The sequence below is a fragment of the Mauremys mutica genome, chromosome 1, assembly GCF_020497125.1.
Source record: "Mauremys mutica isolate MM-2020 ecotype Southern chromosome 1, ASM2049712v1, whole genome shotgun sequence".
Classification (NCBI taxonomy): domain Eukaryota; kingdom Metazoa; phylum Chordata; order Testudines; family Geoemydidae; genus Mauremys; species Mauremys mutica.
Window position 1 is genome coordinate 57,811,690 of NC_059072.1, and position 21,492 is coordinate 57,833,181.

Consider the following 21,492-nt stretch of genomic DNA (forward strand, 5'->3'; position numbering starts at 1 on the left):
ATTGGATTTTTTTAAGAAAACCTTTTTAAATACAAAAAATGGCAAATTCGACGGGTAAAACCCAACCGGACCAGCGGAGAAAGGGACTCGCTTTCCTGGACGAGCTGCGGCAGTTTCACCACAGCAGAGGGTGAGGAAAATGGGGAGATGGAAGGGGAGGGGGGGAGGCTTTTAAACCGGCCAGATCCAACTTCCAGCCCCTTCCCTGAAGGACACGGCAGCCCCTATGAGGGGAGAAAAGGGGGCAGAGTTGACAAGTTGTGTTGTTTTGTGTGTATCGCCTTTGGCAGGTCTCCTTTTAAGAAGATCCCTGTGGTGGGTGGGAAGGAGCTGGATCTTCACGCTCTCTACACCAGAGTCACCACTTTAGGCGGATTTGGGAAGGTGAGTGGAAGTTTTAATTTGGGTTTCCCTCCCAGTAACCTCTTCCCAAAACCTCGGGGGCAGAGAGGGGAGGTGGGGTGGCCGGGAAGCGTCCCATTGAAAGCCGGTAAGGGAAGGTGGGGGGTGGAAGAAGGAAGGAAGCAGGCAGGCAGGTTGGTGGCTTGGCCTTGTTGGTAGAGAGATGAAGGGGGATCGTTGGGGGGTGCAGCGTACACACTGCTTGTGCCTCCCTTTCCTCCTCCACAGCCCCCTTTTTCCTTCCCCTCTTTCCTGGGAGAAGGAGAGAGAGCAGAGTGTGTAGGTGTGCGTGTGAGTTTGTTTCTCTCGCTTGCGATTGCTGCTTTCTGTGTGTTTCACACAGGCGGAGACGGAGAGGAGCGTCTGAGTGCAGTTTTAGTGCAACTCAAAATTAGCGGGCATGTTTAACATCGATAATCGGCACGGAGCATGGGCTAGGAAATGATCCTCGCAGCCGGGGGGGACTAGGCGCTGCCCTCGGAGCCCTTCCCGGAGAGAAATAACAAAAGGGGCACCCAAGACGGTGTGTAATCAAATAGCCATCTTTAGGCTTCAAGGCTAGGGACAGAAATGTAGGCCTCAAATGAAAGGCCTCTCTGTGTCTATGGATCTGTCTTGGGGGGACTCACCGGGACGGCTCCCCTGAACCCCGGACACCAGTGGGCGCCCCCTCCAAGACTTTCGTGAATCATTTTAAACTTCTTTGGGTTTTTAACGGACCGCGTTAGGATTTAAAAGGGGGCGATAGAGGGACTCCCGATTGGTTATTGTCCAGGCAGTAAAAACAAAACAAACAACCCCAAAACAATATAATCCCTCCGTTTCCCCCAGAATAACCAAATACATTAAATAAAATGTAAAATAGTGGTGAGGGGCTGGATTATACCTGAGGGGAGACCACCAGGGACTGTCAATGAGAAATATAGCCATATATCCCATATATATAGATATAGATCTTTCTCTATATAGTTTTCATATATTTATGTTTCATGGCAGCCCGTATTCCTTGTGATGTTCACTATCGAGGATATGTATTTGTGTATGTTGTGTATCTCTGTCTGTATGTTGTTTTTGACAGGTATCTGAGAAGAATCAGTGGGGAGAAATTGTAGAGGAGTTTAACTTTCCCAGAAGTTGTTCTAACGCTGCCTTCGCTTTAAAACAGTATTACTTGCGGTAAGTGCTGATAAGGGCTCTTTCAATAGTATTATTGAGCATGGGATAGCATTTTATTTTCAATGTGTGTAAATTTAAAAGCAACCCCACCCACCAAAAATACTCTGAAATAAAGCACTTCCTAATCGATTATTTAACTGGTTCACAGGTCAGTTGAAAATAACTGTGTTGAGATTGTTTATATTTGTAATCTGTTTTGTTATTGTTTATATTTGTATTTTACATCTGCCAGCCTTAAACCTATCAGGTAAACTTAAGTACGTAAACAATAGTCAGAGGCATTTTTATTGATTATTTTAAATTGACAGTACAGTAAAACTGATACTAGCAACCAAATTAGTATATTAATTATTGAAACTTTGTTTCATTTCAGCGCAATAAAATGTCTATTGGTAGACTTGGTTACCTGTTTTTGAAGTTAGACTGGTTTAAAAATACATATTTTGAGGAAACATGGTTTGCTTCTCAACAATATATAAATACACAATTATCAGCTATTTGTAGTATACAATATTTTCAGTTGATTTTTATCATCTAGAGTTGTCAAATAGAATATTTTTTTTCAGTTACTTAAAAATATCAGTTTCCTGCATTGCCCCCCCCCCCCCCAGTGATCTTATTAAGTTCCTTAAAGTAATGCTAAGGGTTATTTTTCTCACCTTTAAGAACCTTATAGTGCATCTTTCAGTTTGGTGCATGTGCTACTGTTCAGTTACTAAATGGTCTTTTATTAATGTTAATTATAACTTTTATCAACTGTAATCTACATGAAAATATTCTTATATATATTCTAAAAGTGTTTGCCATATGTTTAAGGAGCCAACATTTATGTTTTTAAATTATATATATTACAGTAATTTTCAAATTTTTTAATGACAAAATAGATACAGGCTGTGCTTTTTGTATGTGGTATATCCTCTGTGTGTTGTTTTAATTGTTGATTTTTGTTTTCTCACAATGCACACAAGTTATATCTGTCTCAGGTTAGCATTCTGAATTAGAAAATGCAGTAATTGCACAGGTGCACTTTCTATTGGCTGTCCTAGATTGACTTCCAGCTTGAAGCTGTAGAGTTCACAGCACTGTGTAGAGCAGTTATTGAGTTACAGTGAAGTCTGGAAAACCTTAGTCAGATATCTGTAGCTACTGGATTTGTTTTGTGATGGCATGTTATTTCTTTAAAATCCCTACCAACTGAAGAAATAAACTTTTCTAACACTATGTACTATTTTAATGGCTACTAGTGGGCCTAGGAATAAGTTGGGAATCTCATTTTTGGGTGTCTTCCATCTATTTTTGTTTGTTTGTTTTATTAATGTGCAGCATTGGGAGAATCTTGCTAAAGATGTGCTGGATGACAGGAATTGGTTTTTGCTTTTTTGAGTTTTCCTAATGGACTATGAGATCTCAAACTCCTGAAAAATGTACTAAAGTTGTAATATGATGATTGTTGTCTGACCTCTCCTTCTTTCGTGTCCATATTTTCAAATCAATAAATGTCAGAATACTCAAGCTTGTTGCGGTAATAGGTTGTATACTCTTTGGGACAGTTACTGTGCCTTCTTCTGTGTTTTGAAAGTGTCTTGTGCTCTGTGGTCTTTAACACAATCCAAATAATAAGTAATTTAAAATATATAATGTGCCATTTTTTATTTAAAAATACATTGGATTCTTAGTAGACCAAATCACTAAAAGTTTGTATGTTGTTACCATAGTAGTATTGAAAGGGTATTAAAAATACCATTTTTTTTTCTAAAAGATGTGCATAAACAGTCATAACAGCTTTAAAAGAATTGTAATTGATTTTATTTTAGTGAAAAGAAATTTTTAAAAAAATTTGTTAAAATGAAAAATCTTTAAAAACAGTTTACGTTTTTCATAGATTTCCATCTTTTAGATAGTATAGTTCAAGAACAGCCTATCAATTATTTTTTCATAATTTTTGCTATTCTTGTTTTGCTCATTGTTGGTAATTCCATTGGAAGATGAAGTGTTTTCTTAATTAACTTATTTTCCCTCCACTCCACGTTCATTGGTTTGTTATTGCAAGGTTGTAGCTGGGGTACTGACTTTTTGTTTGTTTGTTTGTTCAGGCTTTTTTTGGGGGGGGGGGAGAGGTGAGGAGAAGGAAGAAAGACACCAACACACACATTTTGAAAAATAACTAGTGATATTTAGTGCCTCAGTGCCTGACTTAATATTCCTTAAAGGGGCCTTATTTTCATGAATTGTTGGACATCTACCTTCTGAATATCAGACCCTTGTGAGGGGGTTCAGTTTAGGTACACAAAATCATTAGTTACTTTTCAAAATCTTGTCCCACAAATTTTAAGGACTTTTGCAAACTGAACTGGTCAAAATTTGGGCCTAACAACCTTAGAAGTTTTTCACAGTATGTAACATTGGGCCTGGATCCTGTAAAGAGACCTGCACAGGCAGTTGTTTACAGGATCCCTGGTCAACTCTATGGCACTCATTGATGTTCACTGTTTGTGCCACCTGAGACACATTGTGCATACACCAAAAAGCAGAATCACGTGGATACCTTAGCAGGTTTGGAGCCTTGATAGTTTGTGATGGTAAGAAGTTATATCTTTCTGTGAAGTATCTGGCATTGCACATTGTTTGAGATAAGATCTCAAACTAGGTGGACTATTAGCCTGTTTTACTATATCATCTCTTAGGTTTGTGTCATTTTGATTTAAAATTATTGCTTAAATAGCTAGCTATTTGTATGACACACTGGTGATCCATTTGTCTCCATCAAATTGAATGTCTTGTCAAAGACATACCACACCCTTTTTCAGGTAGTGAGGAGGGTTGTTGTTTTTAAACTGTAACTATTTTTTCATGTTGACTGTTGTGGAATTTTGCCAGATGAGTGTAAGAATGTGTTTTAGCCTTCATTAAAAACATAAATTTAAAACGGGATACGCTCCTGATCCCATGATAAACAATTCAAATAAGCTAAAAAAAATTCTCCAAAAATTATGTGTGAGAGACTGCCTTAATCACACTAACTGTTTGACTACATTTGCTTTGAACTGTCTGACAGGTACAGCAATTCATGTGCTATGATTCTGTAGTGAGCAGTCAAAAGCCACAGTGCCAATAATTTGTTAATATAGTGGTGTAAGTCTCTACAGTAGCAGTTAGTGTAATTCCCTTGAATCTTAGTGCAAATTAGATGTTTCATGTCAATTGAGATGAATTAGTAAAGCATTTTCCAAATCTATGTGGGTACTTTACAGTGTTAAAGGAGACATTTTAATATGGGGCAGTACATGTAAATGGTGGTCAAAAGCATGTTTTTACATTTCTTGTCATCTATACCTTGCTAAACATGTTGGCAAAAGAGAAGTTTAACAAAAAACCAGAAGTTTGTTTCATGTAATGGTTGGATAGGCCACCAGTCATACAAACAGTTGCCCTGATGTGGCCCTTCCATCCATGTGGAGTCCTGTTAGTGGAACTTCACGTGGGCATAAACCTACAGGGATGTATCTGTTTGTAGGTTCTGTAGCTGTATATGGGGACCAGGTGGTAGGAGGGAAGAGAATTTAAAACCAAAGATGGAACATGGGTGGCTGAATTAAAAATCACTGTTACAGAGACATGAATTATTTCTTTTAATATATTTGTGGTGGTTAGAGAAGTTAGGCTAAAGATTGTTGTTTCCTTTAGATAGCAGATATTGGGGCGGAGGCAGGATAGCTCAGTGGTTTGAGCATTGGCCTGCTAAACCCAGGGTTGTGAGTTCAATCCTTGAGGGGGCCATTTAGGGATCTGGGGCAAAAATTGGTCCTGCTAGTGAAGGCAGGGGGCTGGACTCAATGACCTTTCAAGGTCCCTTCCAGTTCTAGGAGATTGGTATATCTCCAATTATTTATTTTTTATTTATTTTTAGGTAGAATGAGTTTAAATTTCGGTCATGTAAGTAATTTTTTTGAAATTGTGAAGCTGGTTTGTAAGTGAACTCATGCTAAAGATAAAGGCAGCAAAAAGCAGAATGAGTTAATGTTAGGGGCATAGGAGAATAAGAAGGGTTTTAATAAATATCAAGGGGGAAGAAGTAGTAGTAAAGGGAAGTAGGTCAGTTAATAAATGAGGAAAGGGATTAAATTAATTATTAAAAAAGACCATCATACTGAACCACTTAAACAAATTTTATCTTTTTAATGAGAAAAATAAACAAGTTTGGACTATTAAGAGCTGAGGAAAACCTTAAATATAGCTATTCATGAAGAGTAGGTAGAATACTTGAAGAAAAATCTGAACAGTTTTATAAATCTGCTGAATTTTAAGGTAACACAAGATTGGAGAAAAGCAAATATAGTTCTGATTTTCAAAAAAGGAGAATCATCCTAGCAATTAGACCCTCAGAAAAAAATCTAACCTCTATTCCTCATAAAAGAATGGAGCAAATATTGAGAAAATTCCCCTCTTAATATAATGGAACCATGCACAATAAGTAGTCTGGATTTATAAAGAACAGATTTTTGCCAAACTATGTTGATTTTCCTTCTTTTTAAAAAAAAAATGTTCAAAATTAGGTTTTAATCCTGCAACTGGACCTGTACAGGCATCAGTGGTTTCTGCATGGATGCAAAGATTCATCTGCCTGCTGGATCTGGTTGTAGGGTCAGGGGACGGGGTCATAGTGGATGATGGAAAAGTTATAGTTGAATTTATTTAAATTTGAGTAAAACATCTGAAATATTGTCTCTCAAAATCTCACTCTCAAATTATTTAAAAATATAGCCAATCTTGTGGATTAAAAACTGAATGAAGAACCATAAACAAAAAATGATAAATAGCAAAGAATGGGGGACAAGTGTAGTGAGGAACTGCCGAGATCTTTTGGGTCCAGTTTAAGGCCTCAGTCCTGTAAAGAGATCCACTGGTACAAATACATAGTCACATAGACTTAGTTCCATTACAGCTTCGAGACCGTAATTATTGTCTTTATTAATGATCTTTAAGGGAAAGTGAACAGCATACTAAAGAAATTAGCTGATGATGCTAAACTGGAGAAAGTTGTAAATACCAGTGAGGACAGAGAAATAAAAGAAATAGACCTAGAAAGATTGGAGATGTTGGCAGCAAATAACAAAATGAGATTTAGTTTTGAAAATTCAAGCTAAACATCTCGGGGGCAATAATCCAAAAAACAGGTATTCAGTGTGAGGGAATAACCTGGAAAGCAGTAATGCTGAAAAAGAGGTGGGAGTGATAGTGAACAGCAAATGAGATATCAGGGGCCTGATCATCCTGTCAGTTGCTTGTGCATACAGCTCCCATTGATATTAATGAGAGTTCTACATGCTACTGACAGAATTCGATCAGGCCCCAGGTTGCAATGTGCTATGGCAGCAGAAAAGGCCAACATAATTTTAGGCTGCATACACAGAGGCATCACGTCACAACAGTGGGGTAATGGTCTCTCTTCTAGAACACTAGTATGACTGCATCAGGAATATTGTTTTTACTTTCAGCACCTCATTACCAGGTGGGACAAATAGGAGTTAAGCACTGGAATAAATTGTCTAGGGAGGTTGTAGAATCTCCATCATTGGGGATTTTTAAGAGCAGGTTGGACAAATGCCTGTAAGGTGTGGTCTAGATAATACTTAGTCCTGCCTTGAGTGCAGGGAACTGGACTAGATGACCGCTCGAGGTCCCTTTCAGTTCTATGATTCTATGTTTAGAAGACTTTTGGGATTGATTTAAAGGGAAAGACTGAGATAAATATGTATTGCTTGACTAAGCAAGGACTATAGTGGCCATGATGATATTCATCCTACAGACATTTCACAGGTTTTAACACTTAAAAAGGGGTGGAATTATTTAGAGTAGTGTAAGAGGCTGTAATAAGAAGTAATGGGATTAAATTAATAAATGATACATTTAAACTAAATAGCAGGCCAAACTTTTAAAGTAAGATCTACTATATTGTGGAATAGTCTGCCAAGGAAAATGGTGGAAACCCTATTGCATGGATCATTTAAAAATAAACTGTTTGGAACAAGGGAGAAACAGCATTGATGTGGAGATGGAGTAGATGATGTTATAGGTGTTGTCCATCCTTGAATAATACCGTAAGGGAGGCTGTCATTTACTACAGGTTTTACTGGAACACTGTGTGCTTCATCTTAAAAAGCTGTATCACTTAAATTTTATCACAGACCCTGCAGTGATTGCAAGAGCAGAGATCACCTATGGCTGTTAATTGTTAGTGTGTTTTTTTTAAATTCTTTCTTAAGGGAAAATAATTTATAGTTTGTGCTTCCATCAAGCAGTTGAGGCCTTGGTTTGAAGGCTTAGGGAAATATTTTAAATACTTGATGGAGAATTTTGTTTTAGTTATAGTAGTACTGTTGGTGCCTCTACTGTCAAGGCTAAACTTGATTTTTTGAGATTAAATATCTTGGTCATTTCAAATCTCAGGGTGTCTCTTGGTAAGAGTTATTTATTTAGATGGATTCTGTCTCCCCACCAACTGTACTGGCAGTCTGCTCAAAAGTTAATATAGCCTCAGTGTTGTAAAACTTGCACTTGGAGGGGAGGGGGGTTTGGGAGCCAGCAGCAAATGAGGGAGTTAGTGGTAGCATGGTTATGTTAAAGTTGTTCTGACTGAAAACTCAACCAAAAGTCCCTGAAGCAAGTGTGAAGAGACAGGGCCTCTATGCAGATGGCCCTCGCCTCCATCGGATCCCTGAGATCTTCAGTGAAGGTGCAAACACCTCTCTGCTGCTGAACAAGCTGGTGAAAACTCTGTGAAGTGAACTTTGTGGTAATTTTTTTTCTCCTGGTTCCTTCCAGTGGGCTTTTCTGTTGGAGGTAATGATCTGGATTCTCTGCTGCTAAACTTATAAATATTCATTTATTTATATATTTATAATTTTTGGCAAGACACTATACTTCAGTGTTAACACATAGTTCTGAATTTCTTTGTAAGTACTTAAAATATGTATTTAATCTGACAGTTACGTGCAGTGACTTGTAATTTACAAAAATATAACCTTTTGGTAACAGCTCTACTTATTGTGATTACACTAAGACTTGTTCAGTCTTCTGCTAACTGGTGAAAGGTTATGGGGGCCATTTTATTATGTTAAATTGAGTTTATATTTTCAGACATAAAAATAGCTATCGTAACCATTTAAGTTTCAAATATAGGATAAACAGAATGCTTGTTAGTGCAAGACTCCTGCTTGTCCCCTAGTGAAGTGGAATAAGACGGTGGGCAGGGAGACAAGAGGTTCAGAGTTCTTTTCCCTTCATCACCTGACAGGTTTAAATTCTTTGCAATTAACACACTTTAATGAGTAATATAGTTTGCCCTCATTTGCCAGTGAGATGCCTGAGGGCAGGTCTACACTGCAAAATTAAGTCGACTTAAGTTATATCAACATGCAGCCACCACAGTAATTAAATCGCTTTTGCATGTCCACACTAGGCTCTTTGTGTCAGCAGTGTGCATCCTGAGCAGGAGCGCTTGCATCAGTTTAACTGTCAGTGTGGGGCATTGTGGGACGGCTTCTGAAAGGCAACAACAATCGATGTAAGCAACGCACTTACACTGTCGATTTAACTACGTTGGCCTAAGCACTGGGCCTCTCGCGGAAGTGGAGTTATTAAGCAGGTGTAGTGAGTGGGCTACATTGGTGAGAGGTACATTTAAGTGTAGACGCTTACAGAGCTAGGTCAACGTAAGCTGCCTTATGTCGACCTGACTCTGTAGTATAGACCAGGCCTAAGATACACAGAAGTTAAGCCAGTTACATTGGGAGCATATATCAGAGCTGAGAATGAAACCCAGGTATCTTATGTGTAAGACCCTTATCTTATCCAATAAACTTCTTCCAGTCTCTGAGCCTTAGTTAAGCTATCTATAAAATGAGTTATTAATGCTTACCACCTTTGAAATCAATAGCTGAACAAGCACCATATTAGTGCAAAGTAGTAGTATTTGCCATGTTTTGCAGATGGGAAAATTGAGACACCGAAAAGCTAAATCAGTAACTTAGATTGTAAGCTCTTTGGGGCAGGGATTGTCTTTTTACTGTGTGTCTGTACAGTGGAGCTCTGGTCCTTGATTGTTCCTTGGAGTTACTTCAGTACAAATAATAATTTTGGAGGACACACCTCAAGTACAGTGAATAGGGTGCGGGCCCGGAAGTCAACCAAAAGACCTGGTTTCTAGTCCTGGGTCTGACATTTATTTGGTAGGCAAACTTAAGCAAGTCCCTTGACATCATAGAATCATAGAATCTCAGGGTTGGAAGGGACCTCAGGAGGTCATCTAGTCCAACCCCCTGCTCAAAGCAGGACCAAACCCAACTAAATCATCCCAGCCAGGGCTTTGTCAAGCCTGACCTTAAAAACCTCTAAGGAAGGAGATTCCACCACCTCCCTAGGTAACCCATTCCAGTTCTTCACCACCCTACTAGTGAAAAAGTTTTTCCTAATATCCAACCTAAACCTCCCCCTCTGCAACTTGAGACCATTACTCCTTGTTCTGTCATCTTCTACCACTGAGAACAGTCTAGATCCATCCTCTTTGGAACCCCCTTTCAGGTAGTTGAAAGCAGCTATCAAATCCCCCCTCATTCTTCTCTTCTGCAGGCTAAACAATCCCAGTTCCCTCAGCCTCTCCTCATAAGTCATGTGTTCCAGCCCCCTAATCATTTTTGTTGCCCTCCGCTGGACTCTCTCCAATTTATCCACATCCTTCTTGTAGTGTTTGCCCATCTGTAAAATGGGATTGTGAACTCTTTGGGGCAGAGACTGTCTGTCTTCTTATTTCTGTGACGTGCCTAGGATTCTTTTGGATATTTGAAAATAAATACTAAGGAATTAGAACTATTACAAAAGATAAATCCATTTCCAAACTGTTTATATGTGCCCTGCCATGTGGAGAAGCAAAGAACATGGCATAGATGAGAGGGAGAACATATTCCCTCTTTAGGGAATATGTAAATTAGAATACAATCATAGAGAAGGAACAGAAGAGATTGGATGATTTTTGGTACAAATACTTCTGAAAGAGAGAAGCTGACTTTTAGAAAGAAAAGAAAATAGCGAGAAGCTACTTAGAATAGTGGTGGATCTTTGGACTCTGCTTGAGGGTTTAGTTGGCTAAACATCCAGTTTCAAATATAGTTTCCCGGGAGCAAAATGTTGAAGTCTAAATTGAGTTGGATTAGATTTTCAACCTCAAGATAGTTAAATTGAGTTTGCTACAATTTCATAATGCTGTCTGTATATAGGCCCCAATTCTGCAATGTATTGATGCCTGTGTCTAACTTTAAAAATGTGAGTTGTGGAATTGAAGTTAATGTGTAAAGTGTTTTGGTGTATATAGAAGTTGCAGTATATACTTTATAGGGACATGATGTATTGGGGTGTCTGTTCTGTTGGGTCGTTTCCCAAGAAACTGAGTTAGCTGAGTTTCATGATTACCTTAATTCCGTTATAAATTTAGTAAATGCCAAGTAGTTTAATGGTGATTAAGATGTTAAGAAGGTGTAAAATTGTAAGCTCTGATATCATATAGCCAGATAAAAATTAAGAGTTATACTTTTGTCAGTACATAATTGACTTTGGTCAACTGGTGGTCTTGATCAAGTATTGCAGAGGTCAGGTAGTGTCCGCAAACAGTTCTACTTTATGAAATTCACATGTGCAGTTTGTAATTTTTGGCAAGATAGCAGGACTTTGAAGCTCTGGAGTTTGAAATGCTTTCTCCTGAGCATTTTTCTTTTCTCTACCCCATTTTTTTTACTTCTGGAAGACCTAAGAAATTTAAATTTAAAATAACCTATATTCATATAATGCTACGTTTGCACAGTAAGACATGAAAAGTCAGGATTGACCTAATTTAAGGCTGAATGTGCAACCTTATCTCTGCCCCTAGAGCATATGTTTTATGATCAGGGCCTTGTATACTCTGTGGCACAATGGGACTAAATTCCACAGCAACATTAATCTCTTGTATCTCCCACCCTTACATAAACATGCAATTATGGCTCATAGTTAAAAATACTAATTGACATGAGATTCATTTACTATTTTCAACGGTGATTATTTTTGAGTATGGATTTTTCTTCTTTATGCTCTCTACGTATCCTAGCTCCACTTCTCAGGCTTCCATCATGTTGCCCATTTGGTCAGACTCAGAAACTTTTTTCCTCTGCATTTGTGTCAGGAAATGAGAGAGCTCATAACCAGCTTCAGCAGCTCCTCAAACTGGCTCCCTAGGTCTTTACTGCTGTACTATTTTCCAAGTTGACTAACTCAGCTCACCAGTCAGTGCTTCTGATTTTCCCCTCATCCTCTTCTGGCTCCCTGGATGAAAGTTGGAGTCCAGCTTTAGTTCAATGACACCCCCCCTGCACCCCCCTGCTGTCTTTCTCCGTGGAACTATTCAAGGAGCATTAATTCCCACTTGTGGGAAAGACTACAGGTAAAGGAATCTGGAGGCAGGTCCTAGCAGAGCAGGGAGAGAACCAAATGTGACGTGCCTGGCTGCAACAAAATAGAAAATTCTGCAACAAAAATGTTGAATTCCATAGTGTCTGGGAAAAATTCCACAGCTGTGGAATTGCAGAATCCATAGGACCAAACTGAGATGAATGGGGCAGTTCATGTGTCTTAGAGCTGTTATTTCAAGGTCTTTGCAGACCTAGGCAGGCATTGCAACATTGGTTTACACTTGATTCATGTTTCCAAGGTTATCTCTGCAGCCACAAGGGCTAGAAATATAATATTTTAAAATAGAAAACAGTGCTTCTGGAGCAAAATTCTGTATAAAAGATGAATTCCACAGTAAATTCTGATGGCAGATTTGTGGAATAAACGGCACTGATTACGATACAATTTTGAATAATACAGTGTAAAATCATACAATTTTCTTCAATCTTAGGCAAACTGGTTGCATATTTTGTACTATGTGCTATTCTATGTATGCCATGAAAGTCATTTAGTTGAATAGTATGCAGTAAATTGTAGTTAAACACACTGTTGATAAATACAGTGCCATAGAGTAGTAGTAAAAATGTGGTGAACTCCCAAATTAAATTACAGCGCTAACTGTATCAATGACTGCATCACTATCGGTAGTGCTTCATTATTACACCTCATGGTCAATACACTGTTATTGCTTAATACAGCTAAACAGTTAGAATCATGAATACATTTTTATGTGATCTTATAAAAAACTCATTGTCAGTTTACTTGTATTCAGCTAGTTGGAAATATATTGAGAATTTTCTGATCAAGAATGTACAGATGTACATTCTATATGCTGTCTCATTTAATAAATAACCATATTTTAACATTATTTTAAAGAAACTTCATCTGGCAATTGGATAAGTAAACATTTGAACTTTATTAAGACAGTTTGAGGAGAGTACCCATTTAAAAAAAAATCAGCTATAGTTCTACATAAGACATAGTAAAACAAAAACAAACAAAAAACCCGCAACTCACACAAAAATACAATTCTGTTTTTCTGAGATATCTCTAGTGAGATAAATGATTGTTCAGAAATATATCAGTCTCCAATGGGAAGCAAAAATATCCTGTTGGTAGTATAGTACATTGATGCTTTTATAGGTGTTGATTTGCAGTAGGATATGTACGGTATATGCGGAAGTGTGTTTGGATCTGCATAGGCAGCCTGCTGTACCTACTCAGAATTCTATTGAAATCAATGGGAATCCTCCACATAGGGAAAGTGGTCTCTTTGTACGGAACAGATTGCAGGATCTGGGCCATAATTATTAAAATACAGCTTTAGAGAAAAGATGGTCTAAAAAGTGGAAATCAGGAAAGATCTACTGAACACATATGACAATAAAATTAGTGTAAACTGAACACCCACAACTTCCATTGCCTCCAGTGGGACTTTGTAGATAAGTAAGGGCTGCAGGCTCAAAGCACATTAGAAGTAATTTTCTCAAGGATAGGACTTGTATTTGGCACAATGACATCAATTTAAGACCGTTTAGTGTCTGATCTAGCTAGCACTGGGGAGGAGGGGTGGAAGGAATCTACTGAAAACTGGGAAAGATAAGGCAATGGGGAAAAAAGTATATAAAATATAGTTTGGAGGCAATGGGGAAAAAAGTATATAAAATATAGTTTGGCTTTCAAAATCAACTTAAACTGCATCCGATGAAGTGGGTATTCACCCACAAAAGCTCATGCTGCAAAACGTCTGTTAGTCTATAAGGTGCCACAGGATTCTTTGCTGCTTAAACTTCATGTTACTTGTTCAGTATGGAAAAGATTTTTACACTGACTGACCCACACAGCTTGACAGTTCAAAATTTAAAATAAAAAACCCCTAGTAAAAGTAGAATTCACTTAATAATTGGTACAAAGTAGCTGCTTAGTTTAGTTCTTACAGTTAAGTTTTCAAGATTCTATCAACAGGACTTTTTGTTTTACCTTTACTATCATCCTTAATTTCATCGGTATATTATAATGCCCAATATTGCTGATTTTCAGCGGCCACAATAAATACAGACATTTAAAACCTTTTTGTAATGTCGATGAGGGGACTAATCGTGGACATAATTTGAGAAAAGTAGGGAGAATGTCAATATGAATGTATATTATACAAAATATAGAAAGCATTTATAGTATGTGGAACTTTTCAGCTCTAGGTCACAGAACTGAATTCTGGTCAGGATGCTGGGTCACTAGTGAATTAACATTGCCATTGTCTTATAAATGTTGGGTGTCCTGTGGACTTGATTGAGTTCCACCTTCTTATCCCTACAGGACCATTCTTCCAGAACAAAATTCAGACATGCTTGTGCAAGACTTCCCAGGGTTTTCTTGCATCTCTGCTTGTGTTATGAATGTTCTGTGAATAGAGGAATTCATTTCCAGTTTTGTCAATTGCACTTTTGTGAACGTTTTTCATGACCATTAAATTTGCCATTTTTATTCACTTTTTTTTTAAAGTGGAGATGTCATCTGTATAATTACTGTTTATTTTATCATTATTTCTACAATATTGTAATTGTATAGCATGATTTACAAGCAAATAAATAAAGTCCCTGCCCTGAAGAATTTACAATCCAAGTGTCTGATCGTCCAAAACCTTTTTCATGGGTCATTGTCCCAGTGAGGAAGTCAATGGGACTATTCACCTGAGTAAGGGTGTGCTGCACTGGACTCTAAATTAGGACATAACATGATGATGATGAAAACAAATATTAGAAAGTATAGGGCTAAGGAAGGACACAGTATCGCACTAAGATTTTACATTTACTTTGGTTAGTAATGTCATCTTGAGGTTTTTTTTGTTTTGTTTGTTTTCTAATGATACTGTTACTGTGAGAAAAATTAGTAAATGTATTTCTATTACATATTTTGTATGTAAATTATATATGTAAAGAGTACGTGATGGGATGATATGGCATGAAAGTTTTGTCACTATTTCTTGTATCTTTCCTACATCTGAAGCCAGATTTCATTGTTATCATGAGTCCAACTGTACAGAGCGCAATGAGAGACAAAATAAAACACCTGTAAAAATGATCTGCTAGCTTTCTATACATAAAAATGTGAAGACTTAAAAGTACGTTATCTTGGGACCTTCTACCGTTGGAACAAAGTGCTGTGTTATAGTACTTCTGTTTCCAGCTTTGATGGTTCGTGAGATATCTGATGATAATCCTGTTCCTAGTGTGGGACTGTTTATTGCTTGTCCTTGTCCTCAGACCAGTGTAATTTTGGGGCTGGAACTTTCACATATTGGAGAGAGTAGGAAATCTTCCTGTAACAAATTGATTTGAAAAGGTGGCTGTTGTTTGAAGCTGCTTAGAGGTTTGGAATGTAAGTAGTCCTGACAAAGATGGATAGTGAGCAGGGGGCAGGTGAGGCAGTCAAAGGTGTATGAAAAATGCAATTTACCACATGACTCTGCAGTTTCTGCTGGATCATATAGATATAATATCATTAGAAGAACATGGTTTTTGTTTCTGCAGTAATTTGAATTATTGTTTGCAGTGAAGATTTAATGGCTTCCAGGTGTTGTGGGCAAAATCTCATGTAATATTATGCTAACTGGGGCTATTATGCTTATCACCACTCTGTTTGTTTTCTCTTCTGTCAGAACAGCACTGATAGCTGCAGAGAGTAAAAGCAATAAATGTTATTTGAAAGGGGTATTTCCCTCCTTTCGCGTGCCCAATATACATCAACCCCTGGGTGTAGAGAATGTCAGAGAAAAGACGTAAGTTGTGCTCTTTCGCCCCTATATGTATAAAAATGGTTGCTATTATCTGACAAAACAGCTTGCTGTGTCCTTTTCATGTAGCCATGCTGTCCTTCCTTGAGGGGCTGCTGTGCTCCTGGCTTTGCCCCCTGATAATAACAGATTCAGATTTTGCATTGCACCAGGATAGGCTAACATGAAATCCTGTACTTGTGCAGAGTTTCATTGATTTCACTGGGTGCATGGTATTGAGTTAGCAGATACCAGTGCAGAATTGGAACTATTAGTAGCAGAGATGGGGCTTCCAGAGCAGGGAAAAAGGGAATCTGAGCCTTGGAATCCCAAAATCTCTCTAAATCCTAAAAATGATTAATAATTCTTTTTTTTTTTTAAGTGAAAGATTGGTAAGTTATTCATGCATTTGGACACTCAATTTTCTAAAAAGTAAGATTTTTGTTCCAATTTCCCTTTCGATTCTATGGAGGCCATCATCGACATCCGGGGGAATCTCATTATAGATAAAAAAGAAGAGGAGTGCAGTTAGGGACATGCCCCACCTGTATTTAGGCAGGAATATATTTTTCATTTTGCTTTTAGGATAGTGGCCAAAGACTTGTCCCTCAAGTAGCTCTCATGGCTGAAAGGGTGAAAAGCAAAATTAAAAGGCATATTCAGAAAGGAAGAACACTTTTTTCAGCTGAGATTTGAAATGATTTGGACAATTGGTGAGGAAGCAGTGTAATAGGATTATTATTCAGATGACGGAGACTCGCACAGTGAGCTTCTGGTAGGGGGCTGAAGTGTGCAATTACTAAAGGAATGGAGGGAGTGAGGAAGTTAAGAAGGCTATGGCGAGTTTTAAAGTGGATCCTGAAATGAATGAATGTCAGTGAAGGTATGAGAGTGCTATGGCTGTACTTTTTGTGTGTGCGCGCGTACAGGAAAGCAGACCAGAGGCGTTCTGCCTTGAATTAGAAAGGCCATAGGAAAAGGAGCTGCACTAGTAAAGCAAAACCAGATGATGTACGTGTGCGTGTGTGTATAATTAAAAAAGTGCAATTAAGAGGGTAGTGTACACAGGCAATATATGGGAGGCAGTGATAGGTAGATAAACTCACATAGGTGTTATAGGAGGCAAAGGAAAAGTTCAGAGTCAAATAGGAGGTCAGCGTGGAGCGAGTGTAGAAGAGACTTAGTTATGCCTGAGTATTTTTTTCTCTTGACCATGAGAAGTACTTTTGTGTTCATGTCATTTAGCGAAACAAAATTGTGACAAATCCACAAGTATATTTGGTAAGACAGGCAGTGAGAGTGAATAGGAAGGAGCCATTAATGATTCCAAAGAAATGTACATTTGCATAGCAGCAGCTTAAAAGGGATAATTAAAGTTAAATGTAGAGAAAATATTAGAGAGGAAGAAAATAGTTATAAAAGGGAAGAGAATTGGGAATTGGATTTTGTGGGACTTCACAGAGAGGGAGGAGAAAGATTCTTTAGTATAGATGTGGGGCCGTTGCCAGAGAGCACAGTTTGATAGGTATTTAAAAATAAACACATTATTAAACGCTAAGTGTTGAATTCATGATATTTTTGCATCTCCTGCAGTGGGTGCTGAAACACCTAAAATAGATTGGGGTAATTTTCAAGTCCCCCTGTGGTCTTGTGGGCTGTAGGAGGCAGTACTTCATTTTTTAATATTTAATGTACTGTTACCTTATGAATACAATTATGTTTGTGTTAATTTGAATGCATTTTTAAATCTATGAAAAGAATGCAAGACTTAAAAAAAACCTAGTGGAAGCTTTAGGAAACTTAGTTAAATTTTTGTTGCTGCTAATCAGTTCAGAGATCACAACTGTGGTGTCTGGCAATAATTCAGGTCCTGATACAGAAGGCAAGGAACATTTGCCCTCAGAGAAAGGAAATCCCATGGAAGTATGTCTCAGCAAGATCATGTCAATGAGCAATAACGCTTAGTTGCTGAATGGTGGTTGACGTTGCTTTTGTTTTTTTGCTTTACACCAGAGGCTTCATTTCATCTTGCTCTTCACTGTTACTATCCAGAACACTTTTTCTGTTGCCAGCGGTGTGTGTTGTTGTGGACAATAATTGTGAAGAACAAGATAAGATGTAGACCCAGGGTCGGCAATCTTTCAGAAGTGGTGTGCCAAGTCTTCATTTATTCACTCTGATTTAAGGTTTCGTGTGCCAGTAATGCATTTAACATTTTTAGAAGGTCTCTTTCTATAAGTCTATGATATATAACTAAACTATTGTATGTAAAGTAAATAAGGTTTTTAAAATGTTTAAGAAGCTTCATTTAAAATTAAATTAAAATAAAGACCTCCCCGGACTGGTGGCCAGGACCTGGGCAGTGTGAGTGCCACTCAAAATCAGCTTGCGTGCCGTCTTTGGCACATGTGCCATAGGTTGCCTACCCCTGATGTAGACTCTGGTATAAAGAAAGATGATGGGGGGGAAAGGAATATTTTTAATATGGTATGCAAAAGGAGATCATCTGAAGGACTCATTATCCCTCTGAACTCTGTACCCCCAAAAAGTGGTTTAAAAGAGTTGAAGAATGAACAGAATACTAGGACAGAGGGCTCCTTTGGAACAGGTTGTTAATTGTCAACCTCTAGTACATGTACCAGTACTGATGCTTCAGAATTTTTAAACTGGTCCTTAGCTATCCAACCTCATTTTATTTTATTTTATTTTATTTTATTTTATTTTATTTTCCTTTTTCTGGAACCTCTGCAAACCTCTTCCTGTCTTAATAGATATGAGAATCCAGCCTCTGTATTGAGTCCCAATGTGTTGCCACTGCTACGCCTATTCAGCTGTTAGTTCTTGTAACTCATAGTGGAGTTTGGCAATAAGGAAGAGAAAGGAGGGAGGAAGTTGTTGATTGGTGGAAGAATTCTGTCTGGTGAATTAGTATAGTTCAGAAAAGGTTGAGAACTCCTACTTGAGAACTGTTTTCCATTTTTATGATAAAATATGAGTTTATTAACATATAGAAAATGTACTAGTATTCACATACAGGAATACTTTATAGTAAGTACAGGTTAATCCCCACCAATCTCTATTTTTTAGTAAGAATACCTGATTGTTAGAATAGGGAACAACTATTACAATTTGATAGAGGTAATGGTTGTTTTGTATGTTATACTTTTTCCTCTGAACCTGTAAGTTAACGAATTAGCTATGTTCTACTCATCTTTAAAGTTGTAAAGGACGAAGGTGGATTGTTAGTGTGGACATTTAGTTTGCAATAGTCCAGCAAGTACCATATATACTTGTTCATAAACTGAATTTTTTTAGTAAAAAAGGGAAGCACCAGAGAAGGGGGTCGGCTTATGAACGGGTATAGAGAGGGAGAGGTGGGACACAGCCTCTGCCCCCAACAGAGGGAGCAAGGAGAGGCAGCACAGCCAGCAGAGCCAGAAGGGAGGAGGCGGAGCCAGAGTCTCTCTGCTTCTGGCCATGCTGCTCTCCCCCCCACCCTCTGAAGCAGCTGCAGCTCTGGGGCTGGCACAGTGATGAGCTGCCAAAATCTTAACAACGGGCTCCCTATAAAAAGTTCTGATTTAACAACGGGTTCCCTATAAAAAGTTCTGATTTAAGGGATGTGCGACAGCATGTATTTTTTGTACCAATAGGGTTACCATACGTCCATATTTTCCCAGGAGGTGATTAAGAACCGAAAAGCCTGACATGTCCAGGAAAATACAGATGTATTTTAACCCTACCTAAAGTTCTTTTTTAAAAAGATGGGGCTGAACTAGAAATGAGCTCCGTTTCACATATGTGGGTGGTGATCAGGGACAGTCTCAATTTTTGGGTCTTTTTCTTATATAGGCTCCTATTACCCCTCATCCCCGTCCCGATTTTTCACACTTGCTGTCTGGTCACTCTAGGGTGTGCACATGTGTGGGTCCCAGCTGCTCCCTGCCCCCCCCCCCCATTAAAGCAGGTGTGCAGGGTTACTGCCCTGGGAACTGCAGGGCACCAGTGGATGTGGGGCTGGCTGCAGATAGGGGCGTGGGGCAGGGCTAGCTGGCGGCAGGGAGTGACACGGGCTGGCTGTGGGCAGGTGATGCAGACGGGCGGGCTGCGGGCGGCTGTGGGCAGGGGGTGGCTGCGGGCGGCTGTGGGCAGAGGCTGGCTGCAGGCAGGGGGTGGCTGTGGCAGGGGCTGCAGGCAGAGGCTGGCTGCGGGCAGAGGGCAGCTGTGGGCAGGGGCTGGCTGAGGGTGGCTGCGGGCAGGGGCTGGCTGCGGGCAGGGGGTGGGGCTGTGGCTGGCTGGGGGCAGGGGCTGGCTGGGGGCAGCGGCTGGCTGCGGGCAGAGGGCGGCTGCGGGTGGCTGTGGGCAGGGGGTGGGGCAGGGGCGGTGGGCAGGGGCTGGCTGGGGGCAGAGGGCGGCTGGGGGCTGGCTGCGGGTGGCTGTGGGCAGGGGGTGGGGCAGGGGCTGGCTGCGGGCAGGGGCTGGCTGCGGGCAGAGGGTGGCTGGGGGTAGGGGGTGGGGCAGGGGGCGGCTGTGGGCAGAGGGTGGCTGTGGGTGGCTGGGGCAGGGGCTGGCTGTGGGCAGGGGGTGGGGCAGGGGGCGGCTGTGGGCAGGGGCTGGCTGTGGGTGGCTGCGGGCAGAGGGTGGCTGGGGGCAGGGGCTGGCTGGGGGCAGGGGCTGACTGGGGGTAGGGGGTGGCTGTGGCAGGGAAGGCGGGGGAGGGGCGCAGATACTCACCGGGGGGGGGCTGGGAGCAGTGGGACGCAGCCGGGGACTCACGGGGCAGCAGCAGGAGCCCCAGGGCCAGAGGTCCAAAGAGCAGGAGCAGCAACAGGGCCAGGAGGCAGCTCACATGGCTCTCGCAGCACAGCGCAGCGCCCCCCGGCGGCCGGGAGGAGGAATTACAGGCTTCCCAGGCAGAGCCCATCAAAGCTTCCCTCGCAGGGAAGCCAGTTAACAAGCGGTTCTAAAACCGCTTCTAAATTTAACAACGGGTTCGCGCGAACCGGTGCGAACCGGCTCCAGCTCACCCCTGGGCTGGCAGGCTGCAGCCATGTCGCTTGGTCCCGCCCTGCAGAGCAGGCTGTGGCTGCGTCGCCCGGCCCGCTGGAGCACGCTGTGGCCGTGCCGCCTGGCCCAGCCCGCTGGAACATGCTGCAGCCGCGCTGCCCGGCCTGCTGGAGCAGCTCCAGCCAGGCCAGAGACATCCTCCCCTGGCCCTCCCCAGATAAGGTGGGAAGGGATGGGATGGGGAGAGTGTGGGGGTCCCGGGCTAGGGATGGGGTCATGTGAGGGATGGTCACGGGTTACTCCCCTGACCCCCAGCCCCCCCCCCCCCCAAATTGCCTCACCAGTTGCTGTCTCGGCCCGTCAAGGTAAGCAGCTGGGGCACTGGGACACTCTGTTTACTGAGTGCCTGCAGACGCTCGAGGTAAACAAACCATCTCGGCCCACCAGCAGCTTATCCTGATGGCCTGGGAGCCAAAGTTTGCTGACCCCTGAATTATAGGGTCAGCTTATGAACGGGTCATCAAAATTTTCCATTTTTACTTATCGATATTGGGGGGGAGGTCGGCTTATAAACGAACCAGCTTTTGATTGAGTGTATATGGTATATAATATCAGAGACCTAAGTATTACATGATTTGGTTGCTTCTTCACCACCAGTG

General features: G+C 40.6%; 1 protein-coding gene across 1 annotated transcript in view; it reads left to right on the plus strand.

Annotated features, from left to right (window-relative positions):
* ARID2 (AT-rich interaction domain 2) overlaps positions 1–21,492 on the plus strand; it is a 146,495-nt gene continuing 125,003 nt past the window's right edge. The window contains exons 1-3 of the mRNA XM_045032493.1: positions 1–130; positions 291–384; positions 1,481–1,578. Coding sequence (XP_044888428.1) covers positions 39–130; positions 291–384; positions 1,481–1,578 — 284 coding nt within the window. The 5' untranslated portion in view covers positions 1–38. The remainder of the gene's footprint in view (positions 131–290; positions 385–1,480; positions 1,579–21,492) is intronic.